The sequence below is a fragment of the Rhinoderma darwinii genome, chromosome 2, assembly GCF_050947455.1.
Source record: "Rhinoderma darwinii isolate aRhiDar2 chromosome 2, aRhiDar2.hap1, whole genome shotgun sequence".
Taxonomy (NCBI): Eukaryota; Metazoa; Chordata; class Amphibia; order Anura; family Rhinodermatidae; genus Rhinoderma; species Rhinoderma darwinii.
Genome location: NC_134688.1, coordinates 241,652,326 through 241,671,031, shown reverse-complemented (window position 1 = coordinate 241,671,031; position 18,706 = coordinate 241,652,326). Strand labels below are relative to the sequence as shown.

At 41.3% G+C, this 18,706-nt stretch overlaps 1 protein-coding gene across 1 annotated transcript in view; it reads left to right on the top strand.

Annotated features, from left to right (window-relative positions):
• PPM1D (protein phosphatase, Mg2+/Mn2+ dependent 1D) overlaps positions 1 to 18,268 on the top strand; it is a 38,068-nt gene extending 19,800 nt beyond the window's left edge. The window contains exons 3-6 of the mRNA XM_075850429.1: positions 7,617 to 7,741; positions 13,784 to 13,971; positions 14,934 to 15,173; positions 17,363 to 18,268. Of these exons, the coding sequence (XP_075706544.1) occupies positions 7,617 to 7,741; positions 13,784 to 13,971; positions 14,934 to 15,173; positions 17,363 to 17,887 (1,078 nt within the window). The 3' untranslated portion in view covers positions 17,888 to 18,268. The remainder of the gene's footprint in view (positions 1 to 7,616; positions 7,742 to 13,783; positions 13,972 to 14,933; positions 15,174 to 17,362) is intronic.
• Positions 18,269 to 18,706: the final 438 nt, after the last annotated feature.

Genomic DNA, 18,706 nt, shown 5'->3' with positions numbered 1-18,706 from the left:
CATCAAAACCGCGACAAACCTGAGATGTGTGAACTCAGCCTAAGTGTCCGGTAGTGGGGTCCATGTGGAAGAGCAAGCACTGAGTCACTCTTTAGCTGTTGCTATGGGTAAGGTTAGGGTTACTTACTATGGATTGATGCACTGACACTTTATCCTAATTTCCCCTCCCCCTTCTTTGTACCATAGAATCCAATGTGTATGGGGATCATGGACTAGGAAAAGGGAACCTACCCTTTATTAACATATCCATCTAATTACTCACTCTAGCCCACAGCATTCATATATAGAACTCAGTATTTTTGACCATTTGCTCCATCTATCTTACTGGAGTCTTGTCCTTATGTATGTATTTAATACATTGTCTGTCATATGTGTTCAATAAAATATTTAAATTTTTATAAATTTGGCTATGAGCTCTTCTCTTGTGTATGGTTTATGATATGGAGCTGCCTTTGTGGTAAATGATGGGGGGATGTTTTCGTTGCAAACAGTGTCCAGCCCGCATTATAACTTTTGGAGTTTATATAGTGATTATAAGTGTCCGGTAGTGTGGATTTGGTCCGGACTCCAGGAGATATGAGTTAAGCAGTAATTTTTTTTTTATTGAACAGCAGCACCAGCTTTGTTCAATTGGAAGGAATTATACTTTGACTGTGATCTTGTAGCCTTCAAGAACAATGGTCCAATTTGGACAATTTTTTATTTCTTTTTAACAAGATTGTGGTGGTAAAAATTCTTTCCCTTTATTTCTCTCAGACCGTGGCTGTGCCCTAAATAGAAAAATAAATAGAATGTGCCTGCCCTTAGACATCCATTTTATTTGGACTGCGCAATCTTTCATTTCATTTTTTTTTCTCCCCCCCCCCCACCCCATATATCCCCAGTACAATATATGGTAGGCTAAATGGTGCTATTAAAAACTACAACTTGTCCTGCAAAAAACAAGCCCTTATACAGGTGGAATGCGACAATGGAAGAATGAAAATTGCCTGTCCCCATGGGGTTAAGCTTGTTTGACGCTGATCAACAGAAAAGATTCCTTTTTTTTTTTTTTTTTGAGCAATTGTCAGAATGAGATGTCAATCTAATCAGTTTAGATCCGTAGCAGAGCAAAGCCTAGTTTTAAGGCCATTTTATAAAGGCCAGTGATTCGGCAGACAAGTGTGTAAACAGGCAATGATAAGCCGAGAAAATGCTCGATTGACTGATTAGATCTTTTATGCGTCCATTAAAATGGTCGCTGGTCGGCAGCACATCTCCCTTTGTAAACTGGGAGATGTGCTGCCGACGTGATGCAAATGTATGGGGACGTAGTAACGATCGTTCATCTCCATACGTTACCGATTATTGCTCCTTGTTAAAGGAGCAAAGGTTCGACGTTCAGCTCTCGTTTTCGTGGCCCGTATCGGGCCGTATAAAAGGAGCTTTACTGAAAAGTGCCGGTCAGGGGTGGATACAAAGAAATTCCAAGTCAACCGTTATCTCTTGCAGTATTAAAGGGGTTTGCCCATCAGGGACATTTATGGCATATCCACAGAATATGCCGAAATGTCAGATGCGGGTCCCACCTCTGGGACCCGCACCCATCTCTAGAACGGGGCCTCCTAAACCCTGTTCTACCTTTCTCGGTTCCCGCTGCCTCCCAGCCAGTTCCCGACTACATGGTAGGAAATTAAGAAAACCGCGTAGCTCGCTGAGGTATGCTGGTTTCATAAGTCCCAGAGAAGTGAATTTCAGTTACGGAAACCGCGCAGCTCGCCTGCTACGTTGCTCCCGTAACTGACATTCACTTCTGTTTTCTGAATTTCCGACAGTGTTATTGGGAAGTGGCCGGGAGGAAGCTGGAACCGAGAAAGGTAGAACTGGTTTTATGGGGCCCCATTCTAGAGATAGGTGCGGGTTCCAGAGCTGGGACACACATCTGTCTGACATTTATGGCATATCCCGTGGATATGCCATAAATGCCCCTGATGGGCAAACCCCTTTAAAGCCAGTTATTGAAAATGCGAAGAATATGGCAGGCTGTCTTCACAAAACGAAGTGGTTGAAGAAGGTTAAAAGTTTCAGCAGATGTGGTGGGTGAGACTCTATACAAAAATTGTTTTCTCAATCTTATATCAGTTATGCAAATTAGAAACTGTTTTTAAGTGCCAGATGTGACAAATATGATGTCAGAATCTTTGTATGCTTTATGGACTGTAAATGAAAGTGTTTGTTTGGTTTTTTGCTTTTAAATGAAAAAACATTTAACCCCTTAATGACCGGGCCATTTTGCGCGTTAATGACCAAGGATTATTTATTGCTTTTTCACGGTCGCATTCCAAGAGTCGTAACTTTTTTTTTAGTCGACATAGCCGTATAAGGGCTTGTTTTTTGCGGGACGAGTTGTATTTTGTAATTGTACCATTTTTAGATGCTTATAATATATTGATTAACTTTTATTAACTTTATTTTAGGAGAGAATTGAAAATAAGCAGCTATTCCAGCATTGATTTTCACGTTCTAAATTTACGCCGTTTACTATGCAGCATAAATAACATGTTAACTTTATTCTATGGGTCGGCACGATTAAGGGGATATCAAATATGTAAAGGTTTTATATGTTTTCCTACGTTTGCACAATAAAAAGCCTTTTAGAAAAAAATTACTTGTTTTTGCATCACCGCATTCCAAGAGACGTAATTTTTTTATTTTTCCGTCGATGTTGCTGTATGTGGGCTTGATTTTTGCGGGCCAATGTGTAGTTTTCATTCGTACTATTTTGGGGTATATAGGACTTATAGATTAACTTTTATTTTATTTTTTATGGGGGGGAATGGGAGAAAAGAGAATTTTGCCGTTGTTTTTTTTGGACGCCGTTCATCCAGTGGTTTAATATGTTCATTTTATTGTTCAAGTTGTTACGATTGCGGGGATACCATATATGTTTTGACACTTTTACTAAATAAAACCACTTTTTGGGCAAAAAAAGTTTTATTTGATTTTGACAAATTTTATTTATTTTTATTTTGTTTTCACAAACTTTAACTGATTTTACATTTTTATTTTTTATTTTTTTTAGTCCCACCAGGGGACTTCACTATGCGATCTGTTGATCGCATATATAATGCTTTGGTATACTTAGGCAATAATGCTTTGGTATACTGTCAGTGTAAAACTGACAGGCAATCTATTAGGTCATGCCTCCGGCATTGTCTAACAGGCAGATGCTGAAGGCAGACCTGGAGGTCTATGTTCTATGTTAGGCCCCCGGCTGCCATAGAAACCCAACGGCGACCCGCGATTTCTTTGTGGGGGCGCCGATGGGGTGACAGAGGGAGCTCCCTCCCTCTGTCAAACACATTAGATGTCGCTGTCACTATTGACAGCGGCATTTAATGGGTTAAACTGCCGGAATCGGAGCGCACTTCGATTCCGGCAGTTGCAGCAGGAGCCAGGCGGTGTATAACAGCCGTGCTCCTGCCGCTGATCGCGTGGGTACAGTGGCAGTACCCGCGCCATCACAGGACGGATATATCCGTCCTCCTGCGCGAACTAGCAGCTGCAGAGGACGGATATATCCGTCCTTCGGCGTTAAGGGGTTATCCGGGGACCAAAAATTGCGTTGCGTTATTTTTACGTAAAATGAAGTCACTAATGTACTTTCATTTAAAATTCGGTACTAAATGGTGCAGTTCAAACCCGGTAAATTGTTCCCGGAAGTTCTGGAGCTTTTCTAATATTCATGACGCGCCAACACGGCCCCTCGATATTAGAAAAGCTATAGGACTTCCGGGAACAATTCCCTGGGTTTGAACTGCACGATTTAGTACCAAGTTTTAAATTAAAGCACATTAGTAAGGGACTTCTTTTACATAAAATTGAATTGCAATAATATTTTTTGGTCCCCGGATAACTCCTTTTAATAAAGAGGATGTTTTTAAAAAAAAATATAACTTGTTTTCTTGGACAAAATCAAACACAACCTGAAATCACATGAGAAAAGCTTCCAATGAAAACAAAACTAAGCTGATATGGGCACAAAGAAGATGTGTGTGCCAAAAACTTCTAACAATTCATACCATAAAGAATAGTGGCTGCAGCATCATGCTGTGGAGATGTAGCAGGCCAAGCCTTTTAAAAGGAGGTTTATATAAATGTAGCAAAATTCAGAGAAATGTTGGACTAAGGCCGGATTTACACGAGCGTGTGCGTTTTGCGCGTGCAAAAAACGCGGCGTTTTGCGTGCGCAAAAGGCACTTAACAGCTCCGTGTGTCATCACCATATGATGCGTGGCTGTGTGATTTTCGCGCAGCCGCCATCATTATGACACTCCGTTTGGATGTTTGTAAACAGAAAAGCACGTGGTGCTTTTCTGTTTTCATTCATCCTTTCACTGCTGTTGCGCGAATCACGCGCGTCACACGGAAGTGCTTCCGTGTGACATGGGTGGTTTTCACACACCCATTGACTTCAATGGGTGCGTGATGCGTGAACAGCGCACAAATATAGAACAGGTCATGAGTTTTTCGCAGCGGACTCACGCTGCGTGAAAACCACGCACCTGTCTGCACGGCCCCATAGACTATTATAGGTTCGTACGACGCGCGTATAACACACTCATGTAACCGAGCCCTAAGTGTGTGTTCACATCAGCATTGGTTTCCGTTAAAGGGTTCAGTCTAAACTTTCCGTTGGAGGAACCCCTGAACGTATAGGCAAACGGAAACCATAGGTTCCGTTTGCATTACCATTGATTTCAATGGTAATGTTTCCATTTGTCACTGTTGTGTAAGGTTTCAGTTTTATGACGGAATCGATAGCGCAGTTGACTACGGAATGGTTAGACGGAACCCCTCAACGGAAACCAATACTGATGTGAACAGGCCTTAAAACCCACTGCACTCTGCTAAAGTGTATCTTGGGAGAAATTCTTCCCATGCAAGGCAATGACACTAATTAGCCAAAGCTACAGAAGAATTTCTTAAAGCGAGCCTGTCCCCTTAGAAATTCTATCCAATCTACTGGTAGCAGGAGGAATTGAGCAGATTGATAAGGTGGCTATATACAGTGGATATAAAAAGTCTACATGCTGGGTTTTGTCATGTCAAAAAATCTGTACAAGATGAATCATTTCAGAACTTTGTCCACCTTTTAATATGACCCATAATCCGTACAATTCCGTTGAAAAACAAACTGAAATTATTTAGAGGGGAAAAATAACAAAACTACAACAATGTGGTTGCATAAGTGTGAACACCCTCTTATAATTGGGGATGTGGTAGTGTTCAGAATTAGCCAATCACATTTAAACTCATGTTAAATAGTAGTCAATATTTAAAGTGTTCTGAGTAACCCCACATAAAGTTCAGCTGTTCTATTAGGATTTTTCTGACATTTTCTTTGTTGCATGTGACATAAAAAGCCATGGTCCGTAAAGCGCTTACAACACATCAAAGCGATCTGGTTGTTGAAAGGCGTCAGTCAGGAGAAGGGTACCAAGGCATTAGAAATACCATGCAACACAGTGAAGACAGTCATCAAGAAGTGGATTACATTTTTCACAACAGTTACATTACCAAGAACTGGACGTCCCTCAAAACTTGATGAAAAGACGAGATGAAAATTGGTCCGGGAGGCTACCAAGAGGCCTACAGCAAAACTAAAGGAGCTGCAGGACTTTCTGGCAGGTAGTGGTTGTGTAGTGCATGTGACAACAATCTCCCGTATTCTTCAAATGTCTGGGCTATGGGGTAGGGTGGCGATGGGCGGGAGACTTTTCTAACAAAAAAAAAAAACAACCAACCCCGGCTATGTTTTGCAAAGACCTACATCAAGTCTGCCAAATGCATGTGGCAAAACGGGTCCTGGTCTGATGAGACCAAGGTTGAACTTTTTGGCCATAATTACAAAAGGTATATTTGTGGGAGAGCCAACACTGCACATCACCAAAAGAACACCATACCCACAGTGAAGCATGGTGGAGGAAGCATTATTCTTTGGGGCTGTTTTTCTGGAACTCGGGCTTTAGTCAAGGGGGAGGGAATTATGAGCAGTTCCAAATATCAGGCAATAATGGCACAAAACCTGCAGGTCTCTGCTAAAAAGCTGAAGATAAAGAGGAATTTCATGTTTCAGCACGACAACGACCTAAAGCATACCTCCAAATCAACAAAAGAATGGCTTCACCAGAAGAACATCAACGTTTTGGAATGGCCCAGCCAGAGCCCAGACCTTTAATTGCACTGAAAATCTGTGGGGTGACCTGAAGAGGGCAGTACACAGGAGATACCCTCGCAATCTGTCTGTATTTCAATACAATTTACAAATTCTTGGACTGATTTTTTTGACATGACAAAAGCGTGGCATTTTAACAGGGGTGTGTAGACTTTTATATCCACTGTACGTTAAATTACTGGTGGCCGAACTCTGGTAACTGCTTTTCTCTTGTGAGAACAGGAAACCCATCATTCCCGATCCTTCTTTTTGGGGGAGTCAGGATAGGGTTTTGTTTAATGTGTATGGACACCTATATTGTTTAGTGGGAAAAGATTCAGTATAACTTTGTTTTATTCACCTACACCTCTACGGATCCTGGATCTAGGAGTCCATGATTGACTGCCTTTTCCGTTTTGAGCTTCCATACAGAGTTTTAAAATGCCAGTTTACCCCCCCCCCCCACTCCCCCTCACACACACACACACACACACTGCAGACTAGTCTACTATTAAAATGACAAGTAAATTTGTCTGTTTCCTGCAATTTGATATTGTGCAGCCTTTAACTAAATACTCTCATGCTGCTCTAGTGGCTTACTTTCCATAGTTGGGCATCTAAAACTTTTGCAACAGACTAAGGTCCTGTCCACCGTAATGTTTTTGCCATACATTTAGTGTGTACATCGGGAAAGCTCCCCGCTATTGGGGGCAGCTATGGGGGACTTTATGCTGTGTGGGGTGCATATATGGGGGCAGCTATGGGGCATTATACTGTGTAGGAGGCACTATGAAGGCAATATATTTTGTGGGGAGAACTATGGGGGCAATATACTGTGTGGGGGCAGGGTCAGGGGGCATATACAGTACTATACAGCAGGCTCGGGGGATAAATATTTAAATGGCATAGCATGCAAAAAGGTGTGTGGCCTTAATAATCGCAATCGAGGTTACATGTTCTATTAATTGTAATTTTGACTTGGGTCATAATTGCCCAGCCCTACTTTAATACCACTTAGTCACAGCCGACATTGAACATATATGTGAAATGTAGGCACAAAACGTGATTTAAACATAGGCTAAAATCGATACAGCAAAAGTTGATCTCTGAGATGGATGCTTCTGTGACATAAATATATACTTTCGGATAGCTTGAGAAAGGTTCCTGTTGAACCGAAACGTTGCTGGTTTGAGGTGAATAAATCCACTTTGCTTTCATCTACTTTGAAGTCCTGGTGCCGTCACTGCGTTCTATGTTTTTCTCTATCTAAAAAAAGGGGAATTGATTCATCCCCTGGTGACGAACACATGGCCTGATTTTCTGGATCCGTGGAGTGCTGTGTTTATCTGCCCTTGGATTGTGTGTGTGTAGGTGTATAATATATATATATTATAATAATTTTTTTTTTTTTTTTATGCAGTGTAATTAATAAATCTGGAGTAAACAGAGTTGTTTGGAAAAGACCACGTTTGACACACAATGGTCCTGTGAGGAGAAGTACAGTGATAGACCAGATTCCTTTCCTTGCGGTTGCTCGGGCGCTTGGTAAGTCTTTAACCTGCGTGGATTTTGTGTCCAGTGTTTTTTGGCATTTATTTTTTTATTCGTTTATCCTGTACAAACTGGTACACTGATCCAACCAGGAGCTCATTTAAAGAGGCGCTGTCACCAGATTCTCAAATCCCTATCTCCTATTGCATGGGATCGGCGCTGCAATGTAGATAACCGTAACGTGTGTTTTTTTTATTTTTAAAACGTTCATTTTTTAGTTATATATTTTATTTATATATATATATATATATATATATATATATATATATATATATATATATATATGCAAATGAGCTTTGAAATGGACAATTGGGCGTTTTTTTTTTCGTTATGTCCAACTGGGCATGTATTGTGTTTTTAACTGGGCGTGTTTACGTCTATGACGCTGACCAGTCAGCATCATACACATCTACATTGATTTACACAGCAGCGATGTGCAGCCACATAAACAGAGATTAACGTTAATCAAGTGTCCTGATAATGAATACACATGATCATCCAGCCTGGACGTCATGTGTATTCAGGATCCTGACACTTCTGAATCTTTTCTGAGATTCCAGCAAGCCACGCGTAATCTCGCGAGATTACGGAGGTAAACGAGATTTCGTTTCACTTGCTGGAAATCTCAAAGAAAAGATTCAGAAGTGTCAGGATTCTGAGTACACATGACGTCCAGGCTGGATGTCATGTGTACATTATCAGGACACTTGTGTATCTGGCTGCACATCGTTCTAGTAAGAACGCTGTGCTGCTGTGTAAATCAATGTAGAGGAGTGTATGATGCTGACTGGTCACTGATTGGTCAGCGTCATACACGTAAACTCGCCCAGTTAAAAACACAATACACGCCCAGTTGGACATAACGGAAAAAAACGCCCAATTGTCCATTTCAAAGCTCATTTGCATATATATATATATATATATATATATATATATATATATATATATATATATATATATATATATATATATATAAAATGGCGCATAACTTGGCCAAAAATGAACGTTTTTAAAAAAAAAAAAAAAAACGTTACTGTTATCTACATTGCAGCGCTGATCACATGCAATAGGGGTTAGAGAATCTGGTGACAGAGCCTCTTTAAGTTACTGTATTGTAACCAGTCGCAATATTGCCTCTACGGGCGTGATTGACGCCTGTACAATCGTTTTACCCTATTTCTTTGCATTAGACTGAGTGCCATACATGAAGAGGGAGAGGTGTATCATGGCACTATACTTGCATGCAGCAGAGCTAATGGGTGAGCTCCTTACTTGGAGCCAGCTGCAAGGACATTTCTCATTTACAAGCAGCCGATTAGTTAGTTTAGGTGGGCTGTGGGAGTGAGCACAGCGCTGCCTCCTTCGTGGATTTGAGAATCTGGTGACAGAGCCTCTTTAAATGGTGCCTACTCGCAGCTGTGATTCCTGAGATCACCACTTGTGCACTACATTTTAACACCATCCTTGTTGGCAAGGCTATGTTTACATCTGTGTTAAAATGCTATATGGCATTTTGGCACTAAAAGGCATAACTGATGTCTTCTATCCCCCATAGAGAACAGTGGTTGGTCCTGACGGTAGCTATTTTAATTAACCTAATGATTACCCCCCCTAGACCAGACTGGCGATAGAACTAATTAAAGGTATTTAGGACTTTATTTATAGTAACGCATTTTGTAGTAATTATTATTGGTTTTTTTTTATGGAGAACCCCTTTCAAAAGAGGACCTATATGTTCTGGGAAATACACAAATCTGCAGATTTTCCGCAGTATCATAGAACACGGGTTTTACTTTGATTTTCACATCGTGGGGTCCAAATCTCATGAGATTCTCTTCTCTGGGAGGTACCAACTGTGAGGGGAAGGAGCTGATTCTATACAGCATTTAAATGGTAAGGTGGAGCATTGTACTCCAACTTGGGCAGAATTAGGGGTGAGCAACTTATCTTAAACCCCTTTAAAGGGAATGTGTCGCTAGAATTATTTTTTTCAGTTAAACAGTTAGTATAATAAGTGATTAAACATTGTTTTAATTTTTTTAATTTCTTCACAAGTCAGGACATATTATAAATTAGATTCTAATTTATAACATTTCCATGTGCTGGTCACTAGAGGGAGCAATTCCCAAAATTGCAGCATTGTGATGTGGTAAAGCAACCTCATTGCTTTATGCTGCAAATTTGGTGTACACACACGCTCTAGTGAGCTCACAGAATCCCCTCTCCCTTATTCTGGCTAGTGCCAGGAGAAGGAGGTGGTTGAATCTTCTAATCCTCCTACACTGTGCATTCGCTCAGAAAATGGCGGCACACAGTGTAGGAGGATTAGATAGTGGTAATCAGACAGTTTAACATGAACATAATACACACATCACATACACAAACATCACTTACTTGCCCCTGCCGCCGCTCCTACTCCTCGCGTCTTCGCTGCCTGGAACATACGTCCGGAAGCCGCGACCGGAAGTAGTCCTCTTACTGTCCGGCCGTGGCTTCCGGTCCACATGAAAATGGCGCCGGATTTCGCTCTGCCGAAGACCTTCCTTTTGGTCTGTGTTCCCACACAGACGGCGTACGCTATAGTGAACGGAACGGCTCCCGTTTGCATTCTCTATGGGGATGTATGTGCCGTATTCCTTCTCTGTATGTGTCGTTAATCGACACATACAGAGATGAAAAAGAAAATGGCAGCCCCCATAGTGAAGTTAAAAGTAAGAAAAATGTACAACACAAAAACACAAAATGTATTTTAATAACCTACTAAAAGCAAATTTATATAAAAAAAAAAAATAATTCTGCGACACCTTCCCTTTAAGTACATGGCCTATTTCCATTTTTCCTTCCTGGCCTTCCAAGAGCCATATTTTTATTTTTTTCCCTTCGACATAGCTATATGATGGCCTTTTTGTGGGACGAGTTGTATTTTGTAATGCTACCATATAATGTACTGAGATACTTCTAAAAAATTATATCACTGTGTGCTAAAAATGACCTGTTAACTTTATTCTACAGGTCAATACGATTACAGTTATAAGTTTATATAGTTATTTTATCTGTTACTACTTTTATAAAAATAAAAACAATTTGTTAAAAAAAAAAATATATAGGATGACTGATCCCCATCCTCTTTTTAACGGCCTAGATGCCGCGGTCGGTATTGGCTGACATCTTAGTGGTTAAACTGCCTGGATCAGAGTTTTCTTCGATCTAGGCTGTTAGAGCAGGGTGTCGGCTATAACATACAACGGACACCCACAGCATATGGAGCTCCATACTTCTCAGCCATCGTCACCTACAGTTGCGTCATGATGGGTTAATCAGTGACAAATCAGGGAAACGCAAATCAAGTGAGAAATTTCCTTACTTCCAGCCAGGAGGCTGAACTTTACTTCATAGAAAATATTATTTTACCAGCCATGTGATAAGATTTCCCTGTGTATCATGCAGCCCAGCTAGAGGAGGATCCAGGTTCTTATAAAGTTATTCTGAGTATCACTACATACACACAGAACCAACAGTAGACACTGAGGAGAAAGCGGTGACAGGTTTGACCTTTGCTGCTGCTTCAAGCCTCCTTCTCCATAATACACAAGGATTCTCCTACATTACTGCTATATTACTTCATGCTGGATGTTCTATTAGCAGCCGAGATCTTCACCGTGTATACAAGCTACACAATCCGTCTTTCCCACACCGTAGACTCTTCCCCGTTCAGAAGCAGAAAATCTCAGAGCAGTCAAAATCTAGTGAGACTTCTAATGCTAACTGCTGCCAACTTCAGCTGAAGTCGTCTCCCAATCATTAAGTGCTCATGTTATCAAATCCTTTTTGGTTTTTTCGGATAGCGCACTGAACTATTTCTATGGGGACATGCACACATCCGTTTTTGTATTTTTTGAGGATCCATGTATCCGCTCCACAAATTATAAGACCGGTTCTATTCTTGTCCCTATTTGCGTATGTGTTTGCAAAAAGCCTGATTCCTAAGAGTCCCAGCTTTTATCACTACATTAGAGGACATTTTTGCATTTTCTATATATATATCTATATCTCTATCGTAAACTCTGCGGAATTTCCGAAACCGAATTCTGTGTGGAAAAGAAAGTTTCTCATAGTGAAAAAAAATTTAATTGAAAGTTCAAAAAACCCCTTTTCACAGTTTTTCCCTAAATTAATGTAAAAAATAAAAAAAAAAGTAAACAAAATTAGTATCGCTGCATCCGTAAAAGTTACACTGTATAAGGCCTCATGCACACGACCGTATTTTTTCCCACCTGTAAATACTGGCGTAAATACGGGTCCGGTGTCACACGTATTCGACCCGTTTTGCACCAGTATTTACGGACCCGTGCCCGTAAATATGGGTCCGGTGTCACCCGTATTCCACCCGTATTTACTGGCACGTTTTTGGCGGCAAAATAGCACTGCACTAATCGGCAGCCCCTTCTCTCTATCAGTGCAGGATAGAGAGAAGGGACAGCCCTTTCTGTAATAAAAGTTAAAGAAATTCATACTTACCCGGCCGTTGTCTTGGTGACGCGTCCCTCTCTTCACATCCAGCCCGACATCCCTGGATGACGCGGCAGTCCATGTGACCGCTGCGCCTGTGATTGGCTGCAGCGGTCACATGGGCTGAAACGTCATCCAGGACGTCGGGCCGGATGTAGAGAGGGACGCGTCACCAAGGCAACGGCCGGGAGACCGGACTGGAGGAAGCAGGAAGTTCTCGGTAAGTATGAACGTATTTTATTTTTATTTTTTACAGGTTTATTCTGATCGGTTGTCACTGTCCAGGGTGCTGAAAGAGTTACTGCCGATCAGTTAACTCTTTCAGCTCCCTGGACAGTGACTATTTACTGACGTCGCTTAGCAACGCTGCCGTAATGATGGGTGCACACATGTAGCCACCCGTCATTACGAGAGCTCCATAGACTTCTATGGACTGTCCGTGCCGTTATTACGGCCTGAAATAGGACATGTTCTATCTTTTTCAACGGCACGGGCACCTTCCCATGAGAAAACGGGAAGGCACCCGTCGCCAATAGAAGTCTATGAGCCCGTTATTACGGGTCGTATTTACGACCCGTAATAACGGGAGTTTTTACGGTCGTGTGCATGAGGCCTTACACTGTAGCGTTATTTAACGTGAACTCTGTAAAAAATGTAAACCTCCAAAATCGCTGTTTTTGTTTTTTTTTGTGTGAACGTAGCTCTAAAAAAAATTTTTTTTTCAAGAAATGATACCGATTAAAAATGACAGCTCGTCCCACAAAAAATAAGCCCTTACATAGCTCAATCGGTAAAAAAATAACGTTATGGCTATCAATAAAAGTAGTGAAATATAAAAAAATAACTATATAAATTTGCTATCACCGTAATCGTATTGAGCCACAGAATAAATATAAGTTGACTTTTTACCACGTTGTGACAGCCGTAAAAACGAAACCCAAATAACTATTGAGGAATCTTCGTTTTTTCCAACTTAAGCCCACAAATAATTTTTTTTTGGTTTCTCAGTTCATTATATGGAACTATAAATGATACCAAAAACTACAACTCTTCCCGCAGAAAATAAGCCCTCACATCACTCTATTGACGAAAAAATCAAAAAGTTATGGCTCTTGGAATGCAGGGAGTGAAAAACGAAAATCAAAAAATGGCTCAGTCCCTGAAGGGGTTCAAGACACTATCCGCTTGATTTCCTAGAGGAGGGGGAGAAAATACAAAAACTGGTGCAAAGGAAAAGTGGAGTAGTTGCCCATCAATCCGGTCTCTGCTTTCCTTTTCCGGAAGGCCTCTGAAAAATAAGGTGTAATCTGATGATTGCCATGGGCAACTACTCCACTTATCCTTTGCCCCAGTTTCTAGATATATTCTCCAGTACCTTCCAAGAATTCAGCCCTTGTGGTCCATGTTCATCATCGAGGCTTTTACCCATTGCGTTTAACCAGATCTTTTTAGTTTTTGACATGTAATTATTTTTAGTGGTTTTCTTTGTACTTAAATGTACACATTTTGGCAATATTCCCTTTTCAGGTGACCTATGGAGTTATGATTTCTATAGTGGAGAGTTTGTCGTGTCACCAGTGCCGGATACAAGTGTGCACACAATTGATCCACTGAAACATAAGTTTATCATTGTTGGCAGTGATGGTCTTTGGAACATGGTATCGGCACAGGACGCGGTTTCACTCTGCCAGGAGCAGGAGAAGCCCTATGTTAATGTGAGTATATTTATAAAGACTTGTGGTCAATGTTTAGGTCATGTTAAAAACGAGGATTCTTTAAAGTAGTTGTCTAGTTTACCTAATTCACTAATAGGGTATATGAGAAAAATGTTTTTCTGATCGATTGGGTCCCCTGTTCAGGATCCTCATCTCTTGGTCAGTGGTAAGCTGTTACAATGAGCGTCTATTGCTCTGGATGTCCTGTCTTTTCCTGCATTGCACAAACGACCCATTGATTTGAATGGGCACTGTGTAATTCTTAATTTCCCTGTGGTGGCGCTGTAGGGAAATTCAGCTTATTGTCAAGGCACCTTTCTAACAAGTAGAGATTGTCTCCTTTAATTAGTCAAGCTATTTATTTGTGTTTATGTAATATATACTCTTTAGTAATTTCATGTCTTTCAACATCTACCTTAAAGGGGTTGACCACTACCGGACAACTGATGACCTATCCACCGTATAGGTAATCAGTACATGATCTGTGGGGGTCAGACACCAGACCCCACACAATTAAGCTGCTCTGGCTGCCTCCGGGGACCAGACGTACATGCCGGAAGCAGATGGCTCTGGTCATAGAATAGCGGCCGAGCTGCAGTACTGCAACTCTGCCCCTATGCAATGTACGGAGCTGACTGCTACCAACTCCATAGATTGCATAATGTGTCATAACATTCAGTGCCCGCAGGCCACCGGAGCAGCTGATCAGTGCGGGGTTCGGGTGTCGGACCCGCGCCGATGATATACTGATGACCTATCGAGTGGATAGGTCCTCAGTTGTCCGGTAGTGGACAATCCCTTTAAAAATTGAGGTCTATTTATTTGATGGCAGGTTCTAATGAAATGAGGTTGACAAAATAAATGTTCATATTCATTTAGGCCAGTTATTTTAAACTATACATTATTTTTTTTTCTTTCCTAAATGAAATCTTATAAAATACTTTACTACTTTTGTATTTTAGGGCGAGTGCAGCCAGTCTTTTGCAAAAATGCTTGTGAGTCGTGCACTGACCCAGTGGAGATATCGTATGCTACGAGCAGACAACACTAGTGCCATTGTCATTCGCATCTCCCCTCAGACAGAAAAGCAGAGATGTTGTTCTAACGAAGAACTATTTATTAACTTATCTGACAGTACACACTACAACAGCCAGGACGTTCACCTCCTGTCAACATCACCGTGTTCCACACCACCAATCAAGGTAAAAAGAAAAACGTTAACATTATCATCACTCTTTCATTGCAGAATTATTTGATTTGAAAGATGAAAACCTATAAGAGCTTCCTCCTAACTTGAAATATTTTTTTTCTTGTGTTTTTATTAAAATAGAAGTAAAAAAACAACAAACTAACATTTATGTAGTTTCAGTATGAGATTAACCCCTTAATGGCTGCCCATATGCCTTTTTACAGCAGTCATTAAGGGTACTTATGCCACAGCGCCATGAACAGGTAGCTCTGTGATGTAAGCACGATGCGGGTGTGCCGTTTAGATTCTAAAGATAGCCAGGCTCCTGCTCTTAACAGGCGGAATTGCAGTTCGTTCCGACACCGTTCATTAGATGCCGCGGTCAATAGCGACCGCGGCATCTAAGTGGTTTCAGTGCTGGCTGCCTTTCTGCATACGGGAGCCACAGAGACGATCAGATTGCTAGGGCTCCTACCATAGAGTTAAGAGCTGTCGGTAGCATGGACTATAGACGGTCCGCGCTGTAGTTAGATGCAGAAACGGTAATAGGAAAATGTAAGTCAATTAGAAAAACTATTATTGGGCATACTCCTGCACTATAAGTTCCAGTGACAGTGAAGGTGCGATTTTAGAACATTTTCTCAGGTCAGACAACCCCTTTTAAAAATTATGTTTATCATAAAGCCATTCCACAAATCAGTCTTCTGCATAAAATGTTTGTCACAGATAAAGTCCTTTCACCCCCTTAGAACAGGTTCGTGCAGGGTGATTGCGTGGTTGACCACTACAGTTGTGTTTGGGTTTTCATGTTTTCCACACTTTGGCACAAAACGGAAAAAAAATGAAGACCGCTGCAGGTTATAAAGGGATTGTGAAGGCCTCTAGGTCTGCCTTTTGTGTATCACTATTAAAGGGTTATCCAGGGACCAAAAATTGCTTGGGTTTTTTATTTTTATGTGAAAAGTCACTTACTAACGTACTTTCATTTTTAATTCTGTCCTGAATCGTGCAGTTCATACCCGGTGAATTGGTGCCGGAAGTCCTGTAGTTTTTCTAATATTGATGGCGCACCGACACAGCTTGTTTCCTGTGCCGTTTGTATCGGCATGTTCAAGCTTGACCGCAAGGGGCTGGCCAATTGCTGGAGTCCCTGAGCAGAACACTGCTCCCGACATCATTGTCCATATACATATGGACATGTTCCAATGGTGGACGGCACTCCGATTGGCGTGGTGCATGTGGAAGGGTGATCCCAAAATATTGAGGCACTCACTGAATGTTGCTTATTCTTTCTTTTTATTAAGACTCGTTTCGGCTTATATGGACAGTGACCGTGGCGATTGGAGCAGTACTGGAGTCCCCGGGCAGAGCACAGATTATGCTCTGCTCGGGGACTCATGCGATAGGCAATGTGACAGCCCCTTGCGGTCATGTGCTTGATAACACGCCGACACAAACCGCACAGGAAGCAAGCCCTCAGTCACGTGGAGTTGTCGGCAAGTCATCAATATTAGGAAAACTACAGGACTTCCGCCACCGATTCACTGGGTATGAACTGCACAATTCAATACAGAATTAAAAATTAAAGTACATTAGTAAGTGACTTGTATGTAAGTTGTATGTATCCCGAATTGATACCAATAAAAACGACAGCTTGCCCTACAAACTAACAACCCCTTACACAGGAACAAAACTAAAACCAGACAAAGAAAATTGTTCACTATTTATGGAATGGATTTTTCAGTCAACAAATCTGCTACATGTGAACGTCCTCTTTAAAGCGCTGTTCACTATAGCAGTCTGAATGAGATTTCATTCACTCGGGTACAAAATCTCTCTGCTGTAGTTTATTTAAAACATATGCAAAATGCCCGACAAGCCATATATAAATTCTCGTCTTGGGTAATATTGAAATGTGGTTACCGTTTCTACTTCAGTCACATCAAGAGGTCATAGATAAGGGAATAAGGCATATACCACAAGATTGCTGTCAAGACACTGCTATGAATAATTTTTTTTTTTTAAATAAAGTACTGCTTTTCCCATACAATCCACAGCTCGGTTTTTGAAATATTTTAAAAATCACTTGTCTGATGTGAAATAAAGCAGAAAATAAGTGTTTTTAACAAGGAGTTCTTCTGCCAGCATCTTTATTGGTAGTAAATTCCATGTTCTTCTAATATTTTTTTGCATTTATTTTAGGTACTGGAAGATGAACCATGGTGGAGACTTTCTTTTTCAGAGCCGCTTCCATCTCTTATACGCCGCAATGCCTTCTCTGATGGTTATAGCAAGTGGGGGTCTGACTCGGGCAAAACCAAACCACTTCTTGCATCCTCCATCCATTCTCTAGAGGATTCTGAACAACCTGAAGAGAATGGCAGCAATTCTCAATGGGCCAGTGGCTCTTCCAGCATCTCCCCCATATGTCTTTTTCCTGTGACCTCTTCAGGTATTGGTGTAAAGGGTTCTAAAACACCAGGTACACCAAAAACTGAAATGGAAAAACTGTCTTTAAAGCGGACACTGGAGGAGTCTAACAGTGGACCTGCTGTGAAAAAGCTGAGGAGGACCTTTACCAGAAGTAGGGTGGTGGCGGAGAGCAACTCTGCTACCCCAAAGCGGAAGGGTGCAGAGCGGGTAATAATGAGACGCAGTCTTCGAGGCCAGAAGAAGCTCGGCCATCCTTTGTTACACCAGTCCAGAAAAAGTATATGTGTCTGTTAAATGCTTTCCTGTCCTGTCTGTTTTTATAGCTAATTATTGACGCCTACTTAATTTAAGGAGCTGTGTAGCTTTTTTTTAATTTTTTTTATTTTTTTTTGGGTTGTCAACCAGCGCTTCACATTCAAGACTTTGTCTGATGAGTTAGAGGCTCTGTCGCCAGATTTTCAAACCCCTATCTCCTATTGCAGCAGATCGGCGCTGCAATGTAGATAAGAGTAACGTGTTTTTTTTTTCAAAAACGAGCATTTTTGGCCAAGTTATGACCATTTTTATATTTATGCAAATGAGCCTTTCTTAAGTACAAGTGGGCGTGTATTGTGTGTGTACATCTGGGCGTGTTTACTTCTTTTACTAGCTGGGCGTTGTGAATGGGAGTGTATGATGCTGACGAATCAGCATCATCCACTTCTCTTCGTTACCACCCAGCTTCTGGCAGTGCACAGACACACAGCGTGTTCTCGAGAGATCACGCTGTGACGTCACTCACTTCCTCCCACAGGAACTTCATCGCGTCGGATGAGCGAGGACACACTGTGTGTCTGTGCACTGCCAGAAGCTGGGTGGTAACGAAGAGAAGTGGATGATGCTGATTCGTCAGCATCATACACTCCCATTCACAACGTCCAGCTAGTGTAAAAAGTAAAAACGCCCAGATGTACGCACATAATGCACGCCCAGTTGGACATAACTTTAAACACGCCCAGTTGTACTTTTGCAAGCCTCATTTGCCTAAATATAAAAATGGTCATAACTTGGCCAAAAATGCTCGTTTTTGAAAAAAACAACACGTTACTCTTATCTCCATTGTAGCGCCGATCT